This window comes from Sinocyclocheilus grahami, unplaced genomic scaffold (assembly GCF_001515645.1).
Source record: "Sinocyclocheilus grahami isolate Dianchi unplaced genomic scaffold, SAMN03320097.WGS_v1.1 scaffold3.1, whole genome shotgun sequence".
NCBI lineage: Eukaryota > Metazoa > Chordata > Actinopteri > Cypriniformes > Cyprinidae > Sinocyclocheilus > Sinocyclocheilus grahami.
Genome location: NW_015505182.1, coordinates 4435419 through 4456946, shown reverse-complemented (window position 1 = coordinate 4456946; position 21528 = coordinate 4435419). Strand labels below are relative to the sequence as shown.

At 36.1% G+C, this 21528-nt stretch overlaps 2 protein-coding genes across 2 annotated transcripts in view; one reads left to right on the top strand and one right to left on the bottom strand.

Moving 5' to 3' along the window:
* LOC107570745 (sodium/calcium exchanger 1-like) overlaps positions 1 to 5859 on the top strand; it is a 32182-nt gene extending 26323 nt beyond the window's left edge. Inside the window, exons 3-4 of the mRNA XM_016257033.1 lie at positions 789 to 895; positions 5703 to 5859. Of these exons, the coding sequence (XP_016112519.1) occupies positions 789 to 895; positions 5703 to 5818 (223 nt within the window). The 3' untranslated portion in view covers positions 5819 to 5859. The remainder of the gene's footprint in view (positions 1 to 788; positions 896 to 5702) is intronic.
* A 4018-nt stretch (positions 5860 to 9877) lies between these two features.
* LOC107570655 (transmembrane protein 178A) lies at positions 9878 to 21168 on the bottom strand. The gene is made up of 4 exons (XM_016256944.1): positions 20290 to 21168; positions 16987 to 17100; positions 15292 to 15429; positions 9878 to 11197 (listed from the first exon to the last, which is right to left on the bottom strand). The coding sequence occupies exons 1-4, from the start codon at positions 20699 to 20701 to the stop codon at positions 10956 to 10958; spliced, it is 906 nt and encodes a 301-aa protein (XP_016112430.1). The 5' UTR covers positions 20702 to 21168; the 3' UTR covers positions 9878 to 10955.
* Positions 21169 to 21528: the final 360 nt, after the last annotated feature.

Sequence of the window (21528 nt, the reverse complement as noted above, 5' to 3'; positions counted from 1 at the left end):
TAATTGGTAAATTCCTCGGTAAAATAAGTATTTGGTCACCTACAAACAAGCAAGATTTACTAAATACTTTTTTTCCCCACTGTGTATATATATATATATATATATATATTTTTTTTTTGGCAGTGGCTTGTTACAGTGCATTGTGTAATGGTTAAAGTAAATTGATACTATTTTTAAAAAGTAACAATAAAGGGAGATGGAGGGAGAGCCTGTTGTTGTATTATTCTCAAAACCAGACAGAAGCACTTAAAGGGCTTTTAGGCCAGTATATTCCAGTAAACACAGCTGTGATTGCAGATCATTTTTCAAATGCTTTCCATTGCCCCTGACACTCTCACATTATATTATGTATTCTGCTCAATGTGAGTGTGAGCATATAAAACAGTCAATGGATAGATAATAAACATGCACAGTATGTGCAGATGAGCAATTCATTCAGACTGACCACAATATGTTACTTATTATTGTTTTTTTACCCCATACATTGTATGGAAAATAACATTGTGGATTTCCTGCATATCAGCTCCTGTTGTGTTCAACAACAACAACAAACAAAATAATAATAATGATGACAGTTTTATTTTTTTTAAATGCACTGTTCCTTTAGATTTGAACATTTTAATAACTTTTTATGTTGCTTACAACATTTTCATTGTCCATACTCTTTCATTTTGCTTTTGGTTATTTCTCTAGCATGTTTTACTCTACTCTTCCACTCTTTGCCTTTCCTTGTGCCTCTCTCATGTCTGCAAACTTGTGCTCTTTTTCTTTCTCTCTTTCTCTTTCAGCAACACTATTCAGATCAATATAATCGATGACGAGGAGTATGAAAAGAATAAGAACTTCTTCCTGGAGATTGGAGAGCCACAATTGGTGGAAATGAGTGAGAGAAAAGGTGGGATGTCGTCTGCCCTGTAACAGCCTCGGTGTGCTGCCATCTTCTGGGCTGAACAGGAAGTGTTAATAATATGCAAAGCCAACAGGCCAAAGAATCACTGTTAGTTGGCCTACAACATCTCTAGACTTAATGTATGCTTAAAATAGCATCTTATCTAGTTACTCTTATCTCAGTGGCCTTTTGTGACGCAAAATTTGATCCGATTCTATGCAATTCTTGACTTCTGAAGAGTGGGATGCATAATCATTTCTCCATTACAGAATTCTGGAGCAAAATTGACAGATGAATCAAATGAGAAAAGAGAGTCTTGTGTCATAATTATTCATAGATTTGATTGACTCATTTACTTAGAGGCATCTGATATGCCTAAAATTGAACACACAAGCACACTTCATACCTCAAATGTGATTTTATGTTCCCCCCACAGGAAGACCATAAAGGTTAAAATTCTTGACCATGAGGAGTATGACAAGCATGCAAACTTCTTCATAGAGCTGCAGGAACCAGAATGGAGGAGGAGGGGATGGACAGGTGAAAGATAGTAAAGAAACGAGTGAAACAAGCCTTTTCCTGTCTCTGCAGCTGCCCTTTATCTCTGGCTTCTGTCTTTCCCTTCCTCCGCTCCTCCTTCAAAGCTGATCCTCTACTTTCATTCTACTATTGCAGTAATGCCGTTTTCTTCCTGTTTGCTGCTCAATTTCAGTGGATATATCTTTCATGTTCCCTCCTGGCCAAAGGTTAAAAGCTTTCTCAGCGAGTAGGCATAACTGGCTGACTTTTAATGTGATGATTCTGGCCAGGAGTAAAGATGTAGGAACCGTTCCTTCAGGCCAGGATGAGGCAAGGACAATTGAAACCATAATGAGCAGCAGATACATGGGTTTCTTACCAAATTCCATGCGCCTATGAGATTTCATATTTTTTTCTGACAGAAAAAGATTGATTCAGCAATATGATATAAGATTTTTGTTGACATCATACTAATTTTTCATATTTCATATTTTTTCATATCAGTTTTTCAATGTTGTAGGGCTTATTGTGATATGCTCAATAATTAATCTAATCACAATGAATCCCCTAAATTAAGATAATTTATGACATTGTGGCAGTCATATATATATATATATATATATATATATATATATATATTATATAAAACAAAACATTAAAGTAGAACTTTATGAGGTGGAATTGCTCCATTAGTTGGAAAACTACAATATTTTGACTTTTAAGTATAGGTCAGGGGACATTTATTACATTGTTATTGTTTTTAATTAATTAATCAATCAATCAAACCAAATGAATATGTTCAACTGAATGTCCTACTATGTGCCCTAATGTTCAAAAGTTTGGTGTCAGTATGATTTTTTTTAAAGAATGTACTTTTAAGAAAATAAGAAAAGTAAGAAAATCCTTTTGTTTAGCAGTGACACATCAAATTAATCAAAAGTGGCAGATAATACTTTTACATTGTTACACACGATTAACATTTCAAATAAATGCCGTTCTTTTGAACATTCTGTTTATCAAAGAATCCTGGAAAAAAAGCATCAAAGATAAGCAGCGCAACTGTTCACAACATTGACAATAAGAAATGAGCAGCAAATCAGCATATCAGAAGGATTTCTGAAGGATCATGTGACACTGAAGATTGCAGTAATGACCGCTGAAAATTCAGCTTTTTAGAATATAATGAAATTTTAAATTGTATTAATGTTTCTATTTCTAGTGTATTTTGTATTCAATCAAATGCACGCTTGGCTTCACAAAAAACACTGAAAAAAATCTCACTGACTCCAAACATTTCAGTGTATAGAGAATATAATGGAGTATAATTTGTATTCAGAACTCCACTATTTTCCAATGTTGATGATTTCCACCAGTTTCTATTGAATTTGCAGTCAGATTTCAGAGACTTTCTCTAAGCCCCAGTCCCACTGGGAGTCATCTATATTTAGCAACACAAATTTCTTACACAACCCTGTCTGTGTTACTCTGTTGGCTCATTCATAATAATTTTGCTCTTTCTTTATCTCCATTTTTTCTTTGCTTTTTTGTCCTGTCTCTTCTTGATTTGTCTACATCAGCTATGTTGCTGCATGAATGTGGTAAGCTGTCTCTTTTTTCGCTGCTCTATTTCTGTAAATCACTTAAAAATGTTCAGCTCATCACAAGAGGATGCAGATGTTTATTTGTTAATATGTACAAGCCCTTTGTTCAAATTTAATCAAACATTGTCTGCTGATGCTGATAAGATCACCTACCAATCTGGTTCCTTTTTCACTCTCCATGCTGCAAAGACCAGACCACTTTCCATGCTGGTTGCTAATGCTAGTTATATGCTGGTTAATATTGTTTTGCTGCTGGTCAAGCTGGTGAAACAGCATGGCCAACAATCAAATTATGCTAACACGTATTTACACATTCATTTGGGCCCATACTGACATAATTTTCTTTCCTTATTAAAAATCTGTAAAACATGAAATGAACAAAGAGTGAGATCATTTTTGCTTTGCTTTTATGATTTTAGGTGGATTCGTGAAGACAGGTACAGTAATATTTCACTGGAACTGCTCAGCTAACTCATTACAAGCTACCTAAGCTAACTTGCTTAGCTAACCAAGCGGATGAATTCTGGGTCATAGATTTAATCTTTTTGATGATAATCTTTTCTTTGATAGATAAGAAGCTTTATGGTAAGAGATTAAATGTTACTTTTCACCTAGTTGAAGACTAAATATAACATTGGGTGTGTTTAGTAACTGGTTTGCTTGATGATGAGCTGGAGCCTTTGTTTGTCACACTGCGTAAACTAGAGGCTTGGTGTGTTTGCTTGATAGGCTCATTTACTCAAATAGGACCAGAGATAGGTACTAAGTGTCTAATTTGCTTTGCTGTCTTTCCTGTTAAGCAACTTTCACAGCAAAAATACTTTACATGACCAGTCAAGTAGATTATTGGGATTTGATTTTGATTGTCATGGCTGTGTCTGAAAATAATGACTGCAGTGTTACTTTTTTGGTAGAAATTGATTCATAAATGGGAGAAAAATACATTGAATCAAAATTTAGTATCATTTATTTGTATTTTGTAATTAAATAAGTATTATTATGAATTATAAATAATATTTGACAAATAATAATTTATATTTCACCCCTGTGTCCAAAAAACTACAATGCTTGCTTCTTAGTGGGTAAAAATGTATACTGTATAAATATATATATATATATAACTGTACTATAAATTATTTTTATTTTTAAAAAATAAAAAATATATTATTATAAATAAAAAAAATTATTATTATAAATAAAAAAAATAATACAATAATTTATCGTTTCTGACTGTGTCTGAAAATATTGACTACAATGCTTATATGATACTGAATTGAAATTTAAATTGATTATAAATACATTTATTTTAAATTTTTTAATTTTTAAAAATCATTTTAAATTCTAAGTACTGTTTTCATTAAAAAAAAAATGTATTTACTTTTTATAACCACTCTATCAGACACTTTTTTTTTTCTTATGGTCAATTCACACCACACCGGCAAACTGCTACAGACACTTCATCAGGTTTCGTCTGATCAGTGTGTTACCCCTGTCTTTTGGAGCTTGTTTTCGCCAATTGAACACTAAGAACACTGAGGTTGAACACTGAGAAGTGATGTACTATAATCTGGTTATCTACATTGGTCGCGTCTGTCAGTGCAGTGTGAATTGGCCTGAACTAACAACAATGAACAAACAAACTTCTTTATAGTTATCAATATTTTAAAGGTTTCAGACACAGACAATGTCTCTAATACCAAATAAACCTGTTAACTTTAATTTCTGAAACTAACTTGCCTGTGCACTCAATTAAAACATTACGGTCTAATTTTCAAGTTGTATACAAAGCACTAAGTTAAGATTGATTTCTGTCGCAGTGCCCTGCATCTTCTATGATATGCTGATTGTTTGAAATGCCACATTTGCTGCATGCCACAAAGTTTCACAAAGGCATTGTGTGATGGGCAACAACACAACCCACTGTGACCTATCCAGTAACCATCATTGACATTACTCCCAAAAGCTAACAGGCTGGTTCCTGATAAGAATGCAGCTAGTCTGCAGTAGCTAACGTGTCAGTGCTTTCGTAACTGTCTTGTCAAACTCGTTCAACTGTGACGTGCACATTGATTCTCAAGAAAACGTTTGCATTTTGAATACTGTGTCCAAGGAGTGTCTGTTGCTGAAAAAATGTCATCCCTGAGAGAACAGTGTATATTAAAATTAGCAGATGTAAGGTAGAAGAATTGAATGAATTCTATTTGGGCAAAGGTGTGGTTGATTTTACATACTAGAAGTTGAGGTCATATGGTGTTATAAACTGCAGTTTGCTAACAATTATTACATCATCAGAGTGTTCATTATCTTAATCATAGCCTTTATGACTTATATCACCTTTTTATGACATTTTTAAAAGTATAGGCCTACAAATATTCCATTTAACCTCAATTAATTACTTTGTGATATATTTCATTATAATATGTAATTATTTCATTAAATGACTTCATTTATTCTGTTTATTATACTTTTATATATATATATATATATATTATACTTTGTACACTGTAATGTCTATCAAACTATAATACATCAAAGAGGCAATACATATTTGCACTGTTCTCTCAAGAGATAATTGAGATTTTGTCATCTGCTTTATAAAACTTTATTTAGTTGTGTACCATCGTAGATAAAGCTGCATAGATCTGTTAGCATCTGTGCTAACACTGTTCAGTTAATGTGTTTGGGCTCATCAGGCAGGGATGTGTACCGGAAAGTGCAGGGTAGAGACAAACCAATCCCCTCCACCATTATCAGCATCACAGGTATCCACTTCCTCTCCTGTTCATCCATTTCGCTTTCTTTTCCTTAATTCATTTTCCTTTCGTCATTATAAATGTGTGATCTCATATGGTGTGTGCATGTTTGAGCCAATTAACCCAACATCTTGTTTCATTAAGTGATTGTGAGGATGTAAGCAGTCATAATAGATCATCAGCCCATTAGTGTAACTAAACGCATGCATTTAATCACGTGAAAAGTGTTTTTAATCAATGCAACATGCTGATAGACATATATGGAAATGTTTTAGTGTCTTATCTTAAAGGTACAGTGGCCCAGTAGTGCACAACGCAACAGAAACAATTCTGTTTATTATACTTTTATATATATATATATATATATTATACTTTGTACACTGTAATGTCTATCAAACTATAATACATCAAAGAGGCAATACATATTTGCACTGTTCTCTCAAGAGATAATTGAGATTTTGTCATCTGCTTTATAAAACTTTATTTAGTTGTGTACCATCGTAGATAAAGCTGCATAGATCTGTTAGCATCTGTGCTAACACTGTTCAGTTAATGTGTTTGGGCTCATCAGGCAGGGATGTGTACCGGAAAGTGCAGGGTAGAGACAAACCAATCCCCTCCACCATTATCAGCATCACAGGTATACACTTCCTCTCCTGTTCATCCATTTCGCTTTCTTTTCCTTAATTCATTTTCCTTTCGTCATTATAAATGTGTGATCTCATATGGTGTGTGTATGTTTGAGCCAATTAACCCAACATCTTGTTTCATTAAGTGATTGTGAGGATGTAAGCAGTCATAATAGATCATCAGCCCATTAGTGTAACTAAACACATGCATTTAATCACGTGAAAAGTCTTTTTAATCAATGCAACATGCTGATAGACTAATATGGAAATGTTTTAGTGTCTTATCTTAAAGGTACAGTGGCCCAGTAGGGCACAACACTGCTGCCATATTTCACCAGTCACAAGGCCAGTACTTCCGCGTGGACCCCGGCACGCTGGCGTTCTCTGTCACCCTGTTCACCATCTTTGCCTTCATCTGTATCGCCGTCCTCATGTACCGCCGTCGGCCCGAGATCGGAGGGGAACTGGGTGGCCCGCAGACTCCCAAAATCCTCACCACAACATTGTTTTTCAGTCTCTGGCTGATGTACATCATCTTCTCCTCCATGGAAGCCTATTGCATCATCCCGGGTTTCTAAATAAGGCAGGAGATGATGCCACAAACAGGATGCCGTCGTTAAAATCCTCATAAATAGGACTGACAGGAGGAAAGGGTTCAAAAGACAGCCGTAGAAGATCGCAGGTGTTTCATGTGTTGTCCATTATGTTTTATGTGCATGAATACACGTTTTTCTGCTGTTGAGCTAAAGCTTTTTTTTTTTCTTTTTCTTCAATATTTTCAATTTTACATATTTTTTTAGTAAAGCTGTAAAGATTTCATGAAAATAATCGTATGGAAATGTTATTGATTTGGTTGACTGATACTGAGCTTTAGACTGAAACCTGAAATCTGTAATAAGAGAAAACAGCATATTTGATTTGATTCTAATGACATATAACATTTAAATGTTTGGTTTTTTTGTACAAAAACGAATGACCTTTGAAGAAAATTTTGTTCCTCTGGTCACATAATACTTTAAAGATCACTGTCATTTTAAATTTCATTCATATACTTGAAACATTTTGCAGGAGAGGGATGTTCAACTAGCAGAAATCGTAGCGTAAATGAACGATGAAAGATGAAAATAGTGCATTTTTGAGACTTTTTTTCAGATTTTAGGCCATTAAAGCGTAGATTTGGGAACATTTTAAGCTTTTATTTGGGATATACACACCGTTCAGTGTATTCAAGTAACCTAAAAATCCTAAGCTTAAGGGAAAATGCTGTGCCACCTTCCCAGTCTGACTTTTAGCTCAACTCCACAGACGTCCTATAGAAGCCACTTGCCGAGGATAGTCAAAAGTAATATAAATGTATTGCAATGTGTTTTGTGTGTTTGTTCAAACTTGTATGTAATTTTTTTTTTGAGGTTTCCATATGTTTCTAGTTCAGGTACCAGTAGTTTTAGTACATACAATCAAATCCTATGTCTGTCTCAGCATTTAGACAAAAAGATTTATGAGAAAATGTTTTGACTGTACAAAAGCAAGTTCAGAATCCATTGTTTTTATTCTTTTATTACTACAATATGAGGAATGCATGTTATCTCTCCTATGTTTTTGCGACTTCTTCCCTTTATGAAGAAAACATTTTTGAAGATTTCACAAAGAACAACACGCGTATGATAGAAAGTCAACTGTGGACACTGGGAAACTAATCTTATTGTATATAGTGTTCAGTCTTCAAATAGAAAATTCAGGATGCTTCACTATTTTTATCCATTTGAGGACACGAGCACACTGGTAGAAGGTTTTTTTTTCTCTCTCTCTCTTTATTTTCACTCATTTTTGGTCAGGACATATCAATGTGCACACACGGGGTGATGGCACTGTGTATCTACTCCAGCACAAGTCACTCGGTCCCCAGCCTCATTTACAGTACATTTTACAGATACATTGAAGTAGTTTTCCCTCGCTTGTGCGAGTGCTCAGTACATGTAAGTTTCATTTTGATTAATGTTATCTGTATGATAATACAACCTTTTTATTTATAACATTGTTTCAACAATTGAGTTTTGTCTTTTTTTTAATGCGCAATATATTTTTGCCGTGTGTGGCCCCCACTTCCTCACCACAACAAAATATAAGATAAGGACCTAAAAAAAATAATAATCAAATTCAGGTTTAGGCAAGAGTCTGTGTGTTTATTGATGATAATTTGGCGCCCCCTTGTGTCAGAATAATGGACAGTCCTGGTTTTGAACTACTACGTAAACAAATTCTGCATATCTATTTTAGAATAATGCAAAATATTTCCATGACTTTTTCCTGCCATTTGTGAATACTGGATAAGGATTAAATAAAAAACAAAGAACAACTTTTAAAACATTTAGCACAATAGTGCTACTGAGTATAACTAGAACAAGTTATATACACTATAGAGCAGGGGTCTCCAACCTTTTTGTGAGTGAGGGCTCCCTGAAGGGATAAAATAGTCTCAAGGGCTACTTGTTTGATATACTATTAATTAATATATTAATTGATATCTTGATATCTTTCCATTAATAAACATTAATGATTTCTCACAAGCATTTTAAACGTTTTTTAACAATCCAGGAAAATATTCCAGAAAAATTTATAAAAATAGGCTATCACAATATATTTTTTTTCCATATCATACAATATTGATATTTATCATTATATTAATTTCCCATTAATTGGGAAGAAAATGCTTTCCACATGTTTGTTAGACCTTGAGAATAAAGGTAACCGTAACTTTGTTCACAATTAAATTCCACAGAGGAGCTATGTTTTAATTTAGGGCCCCATGAAATGCATTTTATTTTCCCCTAAATTTGTGATAGGATGTTGGATTAATCCATATTGAGTAAAAATGTTCAGAGCTTATCATCATAATTAACATAAATGTTATCATAATCTCGATATGTTCTATTATTGTTTACTTAAACAAAAATAATCTAAATATAAGATAAAAATGTAAACTTGAACATTTGAATGAAAATTAGAGATGTTGCCTTGGCAATTAAAAAATTCAAACATGTATGACATGTTTAATTACTACTATATATTACTAATACTAAAACTGAAATAAAAATTAAGCTAAATAGAATTGATCAAAAACTAATTAAAATGACGAAGCACATAAATGACTAAAACTCAAATTAAACTAGAAACTTTTTTAATAATACATAAATACTTCCAAATATCACTGTTTCTGGTTTTGCATCACCACTGCCCTCAATTTAAAAGTTGATATCATCAACAACTACAATTACATTAATCATTTATTTACTTAAAAACTGCTTTTCTTGAACCATGCATAATGGCCAATTGTTATGAGAGGTGAAATCAACAGCATTGTTTATTTCATCTGCACAGGTAGTATTCTTTTTGGAAAAGGGAAAGCAGAAAACATGCTGGCACTGCTGATAGTCAAAAATGAATCCTAAGCCCAAATACTGCCTAAGTTCACACAAAACAATTTGGTTTCTTCGTAGATCTTTATTTCATCATGATAATATTTTATTTACGATACACTTTCAGGAACACAACAGACGTTTTGAGGCAAACAGTACAGTTTCAGGGATATGTTACTGTTTTGGCTCAGTTTGGAAAACAATATCCAGCAGTTAATATAATCCTGGTCGCTTTTTGTGGAACGGAAGGACTTGTATTTTCAACAATGGCGTGACTTCATGAGAGGCCTTTCATTAGCGAGACTGGTAGATTCGAGAGCATCCACTTAAAACATGCTGCCGTATTACGATTGCACTGCTAGTGACAGCCACGTTCAAGTCCTGAATCTTCAGAGACTTTTCATCCAATCACAAATTTGCATATCCTCGTCTTAGATCTCAAGACTTCTTGTGTCTCTTTGATTTTTCAATCTTTTTGAATATCAGCCACCAGCTGTTACCCAAAGGTGATATATATGCAATCATGCCTTTATACATTTGTCTGATGTGGTGACTTCGGTGACATGAAGCATCCTGTTCATCCCTGATTGAAATCTTTAGCTGTTTGATATTTTCATTTGACATGTCAGCTCTTGAGCCAATGGTTAGTCAACTTGTATCCGTTTGCAAGTGGTAGGGAAACCAATATGCTTTAATCACATAATAAAAAAATAATACTGACCATGACCAGAGCAATAATTTGAATTTCAGATGGTTTGCATAAAAAACTGTGGCTCAGATCCTTCGTGTGTAGAATATTCACCTGATCCAGAGAATGATTGCATCACAACGACCCACAAACATACACATACCAATTTCAAATCAAAGGTTTTGTTCATTATATTCACACATACTGTATATTCGTGTGTATTTTCTTTTTTACGTGTGTGTGTGTGTGTGTAAGCAAATGTGTAGAAGACACATGGGAAATGCAACAGTTTTCATTCTGTTTAACACCGATACATCTCAAGAGCCCAACGAAGGTGTCTGAAATCTACAAGACATTCAAAACAGCTCCATACAGCATGAAGTCCCACTTGAATCCGTTTTACTAAAGCGCCACGTGCTGATTAATGATTTGCTGAGTCCTCCAGGCCAACAGGGGGCATTCATACAGATGACTCCCTTGCCGTTTTGGAGCGAAGAGCCTTTGTGCGGCTCAGGAATGGATAAGTTGTGCAGATGCAGCCTGATGCCACTGTTAGGCCCAGACTGACCCATGCGCAGAAGATGGACCATCCGTACCCGTGGTCTACATCACTGGGCAGACCGTAGATGAAAGGAGGGTTTCTGGATAGGTCGTATGAGACACTGGCTGCGTAGGTGCACAGTGAGATTGTACAAAAGATTCCTGTGGGAAAGAAGAATGTTTAAGGTTACTGATCTAGCCTAATGAACACATGAGACTCAGTAAAAAACATCTGAAATCTTGGTATGCACCTCATGTAATACAGTATGTGTTTGTAAACACAAGAGTTCCAATCAAAGACAGAATTTTAATGTTGCAACACAAAGTAGCTGTTTTTTCCCTGTATGATTCAGTTTTTTTTTTAATTGTTAATGATTCAATGACTTGACGTCCCAATTTGCATACGTATGCACTATTCTATGCCATTTTTAGTATTGATAGTGTTCACGCTGGAAATTTCAAAAGGGAAAAAAAAGTGCTGTTCAAGTACCTGGATATTGCACTTAAAAAAAAACTGTGGAATGTCGGACACTTCATGCACTCAATTGTTTTAAATTAACCAATTCATACACTAGACAGTTGAGTACATAGTGCATAGAATAAGTGTTTAGTGTCATTTGGGATCCAACTTTCATTTCTGAAAGAATCAGAATTTTTAACAAATTGTATGAGCGAATTATTTATTATTTTTTGCATACTATATAGGGTGGTTCTTAAACGGAAGGCTGCGTTCTTTTGGCTTGCCTTACATAATGAAATTGAACGAGCTCAGTGCAGATTCATTTTCATACTGATACATCCTTCAAATTAAGGATTCGAAACAAAGACTGTCTACTAAGGATCCTTTAGATTAAGATGTCCTTTGATGGGGCTTGATGACATGGCAGTCGAGATATGCAGCCTCACAGCATTCTGAAAAGCACCCATACTGTGGATGTAGGCAGATGCAGTAAGTCATTTGAATTTGTGTAATTAATCTGTTTAATGAATGATTCAATGACTCATTCATAAGGGAGCTGTGTCTGAATATGAATAGCCTACATGTTAGTAAGCGAAAACACGTATGTGAAAGAAGTGTGCTTCTGATGAACCAGTCGAGATATGCAGCCTCACAGCATTCTGAAAAGCACCCATACTGTGGATGTAGGCAGATGCAGTAAGTCATTTGAATTTGTGTAATTAATCTGTTTAATTAATGATTCAATGACTCATTCATAAGGGAGCTGTGTCTGAATATGAATAGCCTACATGTTAGTAAGCGAAAACACGTATGTGAAAGAAGTGTGCTTCTGATGAATACTATATTATCCCATGAGGCCACATGAGAGAAGTTGTTAATGGCAGTGAAGCAACGCAACTGACAATGTACTGTCACCTGACAAAAACGGACAAATGAAGTATGTCCGGATTTCATTCTAGACATGTGCCAGTATTCGGTAATAGGATATATCACGATTAAGAACCCTGCACGATATTGTTATCCTGGGCACTTCATACCATGAATAAATATTGATTATAAATTATTCCGATTTTTAGAATGCATTTTAAGAATACTTTTCTCATGGTTAAAATGCACAACAGCGCTGTAAGCTGCGTCGAAGAGGTATGCGCACTCTGATGTAAACAAACGCACTGAATGAAATGAAGGAGACGCACTGAATGAAAATGCACTTTCACTCTCTGACAGCAGATGGTGCTGATAGAACAGCGGAAATGCAGCCATTGCTCTGTAAACACAGCAGCTGCGCTACTTTCTGTTTCTGAAAAGTATTTAAATGATTTAAAGGTAGGGTAGGCAATTTCGGAAAGGCTAGCGATAGCAAGTTAGCTTTGAAAGATCCCCGCACTCCCTGCTTAATCACTCTGCAAAGCCACACCTCCCCCAAAACACACGAATGCACTCAGGTAGACCAGAGACTAACCTGCAATATGATGAGAGACAGCGTTGTTGGAGGATTGAATGCAATGCTGTCAGATTACCTCATGTCTCATTCACCGGTGAGAAAACATTACAGTACGAAGCGCATAATATTACAAAAATAGCGCCTTTCACTCTCACTTGAATGCACTAATGACGTATCATGCCTGCGCAAAGAGAGTGCGCAGAGGTATGAAAATACATATTTGACAGACAGCCTATCGTAATGTTCGGACCGAACATTTTGATTGGACGAAGTTTTTTGGGTCCTATGCATTCCACAGACAATATAAATACATATAACTTGTCCCTTTTAGACTTGCACTCTATTCATTTACTGCTTGTTTTCTTTAAAAAACACTAGCTTTCCAAATCTTTTTGTATTCTAACTATTTGTTTTCTTTTTATTTATTATAAAATGTACTGCGTTAAGCTAACTGAGACTTGTTATAGCACTTGCATATCATTGCTCTTTTGTTCATTTTGATTGCTTCCATTGTCCTCATTTGTTAGTCGCTTTGGATAAAAGCGTCTGCTAAATGAATAAATGTAAATGTAAATATAAATACATTTAGACCACTTAACTTAAAGGCAGAGTGAGGGATTTCTGGTAGCCAATGTTGATATTTGAAATCACCAAAACAAACACGCCCCTACCCCAAAAGGGTCTCGCCTCTATTCTGATAGCTCCGCCCCACATATACGTACGCAACCCAGGCAACGTTTAGTTCTGTGAAACAAAGCAAAACCAGTGTTACACCGTGTCTACGGACGTGAGCGGCGCAGCGCAACAAATCCCCGACAGAAAACTGGTGCCGGGTTCTATTTATGACGTGCTGACACAAATTTCAAATGGCTTTCAACGGTCGTTTGAGCGCGTCCAGTGTAGGCAGATTTTAGCTGTTGTAGACACTGTTACTCACCTATTGAGAAGAAACAAAGCAACCTCGGCGTCCGATCGCAGGCCTCTGCTCCTTGAGTTCTCTCCGGCGCTGGAAAGCTGATCTGATATTTACACGGGTCCTACTTCTTGCCTTATTGTTCCGCAGACGTTTTCCTCTTTTGTTTTTATCCTCCATCTCCATCTTTCTGTCGCTCGGCTCGGCTAATGTCCGTCCCATGCACTGAACGCGCTCTCCTCCACTTCACGAGTAGACACACCCCTTACTGCTGATTGGCTACAAGTTTGTTTTGCCTGAATCAGTTTTTAAAGTGTTTTTGATAAATCACTTACTCTGCCTTTAATGAGTGCTATCGAGATGTGAAGAGACTTTCAACTAGCATAACAAAAAATGTTTTCGAACCAAATCACCTACCCTGCCTTTAAACAGTCATTCAGAATTTTGTATTCCCTATATAGTGTTCATCGCAGCACTGAGTACTCAGACTTGGCTATTTATTTTAAAAACTTTTTTTTACATTTAAATCTGGACTACAACATGCCCTAGATATTGTTTAAAAATGTTTTGATTCTTTATTGTTCGGTCACACTTTAAACTGCCAATGAAAAATTATTCTAAAGCATTTATTAGTCTTAGTTAATTTCAACATTTAATAAAACATTATTAAAATCAAAAGTTGTAACTGTATTATTTAATGGACCCACGTTAACATGGACTAACAGTTGTATTTTTTAACAAAGAATATTAACTTCTGTAACAAATGTAACTATTGCTCATTGTTAATGTTAATGCATTAACTAAGGTTAACTAATGAGACCTCTTGTAAAGTGTTACCTATTGCTCTTTATAATTTTTTTGCACTTTAATCTGTTTGAAACATTTGTTCACTTTATACATTTTTGTGTATTGCTTTATTGCATTTAAATGTTAATTTCTTTTTGTTATAAGAAAAGTTATAAAATAGAAGTTATTAAACCTGCTATATTATGACAACCGTTTTATTTTTTAGTATGCATTTTTAAATTAATTGGTTGAAAGAATAATCACTTACAAATACCGCCACCTGGTAGCGTAAAGATGTAACCTGCAAAAAAATTAACTGAAAAATTCCCACTATAACAAATATTTGTTACAATTTACATGTGAAATTTACTAGCAATTTGAGTGAAATATTTTTTTTCCTTGCACAATTGGTGGCTGACTAAATACTTTTTTGCCCCACTGTATATATAAGCAAGACAAGAAATATAAGACAGAAGGAGATAAACGGATAAATAGACAAGACATGGGAGAACGCACAAGGTAGACAACAACTTGGAAAGGAAAGAGAACCACCTACGAGAAAGTGTGTGCTACTAGGCGAAACGAGTAACAAGTAGCTGAGCAAAACCGAAGAGAAAGTTAGATAATAAAAGCGAATAAGCAGAACTGTGTACCTGCCATAAGGAAGAGGAGTCCAGATACATGCTGGGTGAGGCTCTCCTCCCAGAAAAATCCCACGGCGGCCACAATGCTTCCACACAGCATCACGGCAGCAGCCATGCCCAAGAACCCCGCCGTGATGCGCCGCAGATCTGAACACCGTAGAAAAACACATGATTAGTAGTTTCCATGACTACTGCCCACTTAGCCAACAACCCTATACAGCTATGGGTAACACCTTATCTTCAGGAACTTTCACTGAGCTCAATAATCGCTCATGACTCCATGCATAAAGAAGTTTCTGAGCTGCTGATTGCAGATATTGATTCAGTACGTTTAACTTATCACATTATAAAATCTGATTGGGATACATGCACGGAGGAAGAAAAGCTTAATTAGGAGGCATTTTAACGAGGGCTGTAATTAAGGCTTGCAGGCTCCCTCAAGACTTGCTAAGTTACAACATCATAAGAGCTAATAAGATTCCTTCCAACAGAAAATGACATTTGACCAAGGTTGTGTACACAAAACAGTACCGTGGGGCACATAATCATCTCATGGAGATGCAAGAAAAGGTTATGATTACATATTCATGACAAGACATGCAATAACCGCATTAGCACAAAACACATGAGCTGTATTCTTATTGGTATAATGGATAATAGAAAATAATGATCTTAAATTTTAAGAAAATCAAAGGGCTCAAAACTATTTTTACATTAGTCAGTATAGCCTTTAGTAACATCACACTTTTATTTGCTCTGTGCCGTTGCTAGTTGATGGCATTCTACAGAGCACCGGTTGAGGCGCTGATATTTTTAGACATTTTTTCCAGCAGAGAAACACTTACATAAGAAAAAAAAAACTTTTAAAAGCCATTGCTTTATATTTCTCTTCAGCTTTTTACATCTAACAGTCCCTTCATAATGGGTAAAAAAGAAAACTTAATACACTGTAAAAATTTATTTTTCGAAGATTATTGAAGTACATTCACAAGAAAACATTATTTCCGTCTTTCTACTTCAAAATGTCATGTTTAATTCAATGTGTTACTTGTCCTTTCTTTGTATTTGTTTATGAAATGTACTAGCACTTTCTGTGTGGAATTTGTTCAGTGTAGTTTTTCAGCACATATTGTTCAGAATTTATATTTTTATGTTTAACTCTGTAGATGAGTTTTTATACATGAAAAAGTTTAGGGATCCTGCCACAAGGGAATTATTATATTTGAGGGTCCATAACATCCTCAACACTATACTTGGACTAAAAGCCAAAAAACTCTTTTAACATAAGAATTACATAAAAATCTGGCCTAACAATTAAACATAAATTGCATGCTTCACGATCCACTATATTTGCTATAATAATATGCAGTAACATGTTTATTTTCTATCCAAAATACAATAATTTTACTTGGTAAAATCCAGATCCTCAGTACTGTCCTTCCAGCTACAGTTGCTTCAGTTTTTTTATATACATGTACAATGTGTAAGCACTATACAAATACATTTTACTGATTTTTGTATCATAATCACAATCAAATGATTGTCAAAACAAATATTTACATAGCAGGCGTCATTTTTACATGGTATTGCACTGCATGGTTTTTGCTATGCAAAGCACACTTAACTCCAGCTTGCATGCACTGCTTAATATTCAATGCATATCAAGAGCTGTAGAAGGCGGTGAGGAAGCTTTGGACGACTTACGTAAGAGGTGCCACTCGTCCTGCTGTATGGTCCTTGTCAGGTTGAGAGGGATGTTCCTGAGTCTAATGGGTTGGGAGAAATGGTACTTGACAGATGTGCATCGGTCTGCAATACCTGCACAGGGATCACACACTGGTTTAACATGCATGACCGAAGGACAAACTCTGCCCTTCAAATGCAGCTTTGCAAAGATCTTACCAATGAAATCCCTCCCAAATCTTCTGGCATGTGATGCTAGTTGTTCATAAAAACTGCTTAATATTCTTGCAATGTTGTTGTTGTTATAATGTTTGCACTAATCTCTGCAACTCTATTTGTTTTGTACGAGTATAGAGCCAAGCATTGCTGAAACACCCGCCTCCCCGACAGAGTGACCTTCTGTCATTATTTCCGCCTGGGTTCACACCGCACCACACAGATTTGGCTGGCATTGTGAGCTAATTCTGAGAGCTGTGTTGAGACCGCAGCGATTATGCAGCAAGCCTGAGATGGATAGTTAGGTAAAAAAAAAAAATCTGGAATTATAATGTGGAGATGCGGTCAGCTGCATGGCATTTCATTCACTCTGAAAAATGAATTCAGTCTGGCTAGACTCTATCAGTTGCTTAGAAATGTGTGGGTGAAACTGAAATGTGCCTTCTTTGAATTGACTGCATTTTAATTCACAGCCAAGCCAACGAGAAACCTTGAAAAAAAGGCTAGATGTGCACTTCTTCTGTATTCACTGATAATGAATTCAACTCTGTAGGTTTTCTCAAAGTGATACTAAGTTGCAGTCATGCACTTTAATGAATACTAAAACTCGTATTCCCAACCTGTTGACCAATTTCCCATAACTTTTACAATCATGATTTCAAACAGTGTTTCCTTGTCAGCTGCATGGCATTTCATTCACTCTGAAAAATGAATTCAGTCTGGCTAGACTCTATCAGTTGCTTAGAAATGTGTGGGTGAAACTGAAATGTGCCTTCTTTGAATTGACTGCATTTTAATTCACAGCCAAGCCAACGAGAAACCTTGAAAAAAAGGCTAGATGTGCACTTCTTCTGTATTCACTGATAATGAATTCAACTTTGAGTAGGTTTTCTCAAAGTGATACTAAGTTGCAGTCATGCACTTTAATGAATACTAAAACTCGTATTCCCAACCTGTTGACCAATTTCCCATAACTTTTACAATCATGATTTCAAACAGTGTTTCCTTGTTATCTATCTATCGATCTATCTATCTATCTATCTATCTATCTATCTATCTATCTATCTATCTATCTATCTATCTATCTATCTATCTATCTATCTATCTATCTATCTATCTATCTATCGTCTTCCATCATCTGTCTAGGTTCATGCTAGAACACAGAGATGCAACCTTATTTTACAGAGTTCAAACAGTCACAGTGAATTTTAAATATAATTTAAATTTAACAAAACATGTATTTTCAGGGATTCCATGACTGTTAGAACCCTATAAAATACATCTCTTTATTCTAGCTTATCATGAACAAGCCCCCTTAAATGGTAGATTAAATGTGAGCACATGGTACTAGCAACACCACCGTCGTGGGTTCAATTCTCAGGGAATGAATGAACTGGTAAAATGTATGAATGCAGAGGAACTTGCTTTGATTTGAGTTTCTGCAGACTGCCTAAATGTATACACATCTATACACATTGTGACTTGTTGATGTGTAAATGCATGTCCAGATACAAGATTGAAAATGTATATGATCATCTATGTAATATTGTTATTAAATGGAATACAGTCTCAATCATTTTATTCTATAGTATACTCTTATTGATACATCTAAAAGTCAAACATTTAAAGAGGAATTTGATCTTCCGGTTACTTTGGTGCACTCAGCCTGAGCTAATTTCATTGTGATCTGATGAGAAGCTCTTTAGAGTGCCTCTCTTCTTTGATGGGCTGATTCGGGGACTCACGGTAATAGGTTGTGTCACAAATCAACGCCTGGGTGCTGAAGGTCAAGTGATCTGTGTGACTTTGGGCTTGATTTAAATGCAAGGTGGCACACAGCTTCCGCTTTTAATCCTGACATGATCAGATCTCTGTAATCTGTATTGACTATGAATCATCACTCATTTCCTGTGCCTTTTTTCACCTTGAGACTTTCATCTCAGGAAACTTTTGCAGAACAGCTGGCTTGTTTGGCAATTTAATAAAGTTTTGTTCTGTTGAGATTCATCATGCATGAAATTGATTTGCAGAAAGTACCTTTGCAGTAAAATAAACAGGTCAAGAGAAAGAAAAAATGGCAGGCACTGGTGTCAGCAAAAAGTCCATTAAGCTTAAGTTCGGATAAGTGTCAGAACAAAAAGGATTAAATCGATATTTCTTCCAGGAAACGAGTCTGCATAAGCTAAATATTCATCCACACTCACCTATGTTTTTGAAGCAACACACCATACAGACCATCATAATCCTCATAATCGCTCACAAATCCAAATTCTACACATTTAACAGCATCTGTCAAACAGTGTCGATTCCTTAACACTTCAATTAACCATTATGTTTGATAATTATAAGATAATTTCACATTTTAAAATTAAGTAAAATAAAGTTACTGCAAAACGTCTGTTTCCCCAGACTTTTCCCTTTTTACACAGTTTTTATCTTTATAGTCGGCATAAATAGGCAATGCAGTCCTAACTAGGCTGCAGCTATTAAAAAACAAAAATAAAAAAAACATTCATTTAAATACAACGTGTCACAAAAAGATTCAGAATGTGTATCTTTAGATGCATCTTATATAAACAACCAAGCTGCATTGATTTAAATCTTAAGAGTCTTGAGTAGCAGTAGCGGGTTAAAACCTTCCCGATTGATTTATAAATGTTTTGATTCACTGAAAAGAACCAGCTCATAAGAATAATTTGTTCGGGAATCTGGCTACTCCGGTCTCGCTGCATATCATACACTGAAAATAGCCGGATCAATTGAATCATTCATTCGGGAATCGGAATGCATGATAGGCAGGCACTCTATGAGTTCACTCAAAAGAACCGACTCATAAGCATCATTCGTTCGAGAATCGGACTACTCTAGCCGCGCTTGTGTGTTCGCGCTGGAGATTCAGTGCAGGAAACACTGTTTGTAGTAGATGCAGAAAGAGTCCTACACATTTAAGAACCCTAACAGAAATGAACTCGAAAGTCGTTCTGTTATGGTACTTAAAAAAAACAAAAACAGAACCGGTTCTGTTCTCATCCTAACCAGAGCTAAGCAAACGTTAGAGCTCTTTGTATTGTGTTTCGCGTTGAAATCAACTTTCCATTCCGGTCTTACCCTTCGAAATGAGTTTGTCAATATCCCTGTCCATTCCCTGGAAGTAGCATTTCCTCCAAAGTCCAGAATAGGTGGAGAAAAGCGGGCGCCCGCATTCCGTCTCCAAAATGCCCATGCCCAAAATCGCTCTCCAGTTCTCCAGCAGTTCCTCCTCTCGACTCCCTACATGGATGGGCTTCATGAGAGCCAGGTTGCGCTTCGCATTCCCGCTGTCCACTAAAGGCAGGTGATAGATGGGCATCTCCCTGTTCTTCTGGTCGTTGGACTCCGATCCGTATTGGTCGCAGTTCTCCTTGTGCCTCCTGGTGTGGGTTTCGTACCAGTGGTCGGTAAAGATCGCCGTCACCAGCAGCATGAGCGCGAGCAGGCTCATGGACAAGCTGATTGCCGTTACAAGAGCCCGTTTCTCCATGTCTCCAACATCCGCGCAGCTCACTCAGTCATCTCTCACGTGAAGCGTACTTTCCTCGCCGTTTCCCGGGACAATGCACGGCTTTGAGCAGCGATCTGTCATTACAGGTGGATGAGCGGAGTGTGTCTGCGCGTACGGTACTGTGGGCATCTATATGGGGATGCGCGATGGCCGTGCGTGTGTGTTTACCTACACTCTGTTCGGTGTTTGTGCATCTTCCTTTATCCGCAGTAGCCGCTTGTTCTTCTTTCCTTTTTCCTGAGAAGGATGATGCATCCACGTAGCACAAGATTTCACCGTGCAACTGAACGCGCGTGTGGGAATGTCAAGGTTGTCGCGCGCATACTGTGCCAACAATAGCTAAGGGTGTGTCAAGGAGACAGGCTAGGCGGTTTCCTGCGAGCGCGCGACTGAACTGTTATGATGATGATGATGATGATGATGATGAGTACAGTTTGACCAGCCAAACATCAATGCAGCAGAAGAACATTATGCAAAAGGGGGAAAACAACTCAGGAACTTCATTAGACTGCAACATCTTCTGTAGAAATGCTTTGTAGTATAGAAACAAACAAAGGTATTTATGGTTTTATGATAAAAAATAACATCTTTTAAAATTAATTTTAAACCATACGTGCCAAGTAGAAAATCATTTTTTGTGTGCATGTTGGTTTAAAAATTACAAATTTAAAAACCAATTTATACAAAAAGTTGGTTTTATTTACTTTTTAAAAATGTAATGAACCTTGTAATGTAATGAAAATGTAATTGTGCAATGGCTGTATTCAGTTTTATCATTTATTTATTCGTTTTCAGACTATTTTTCA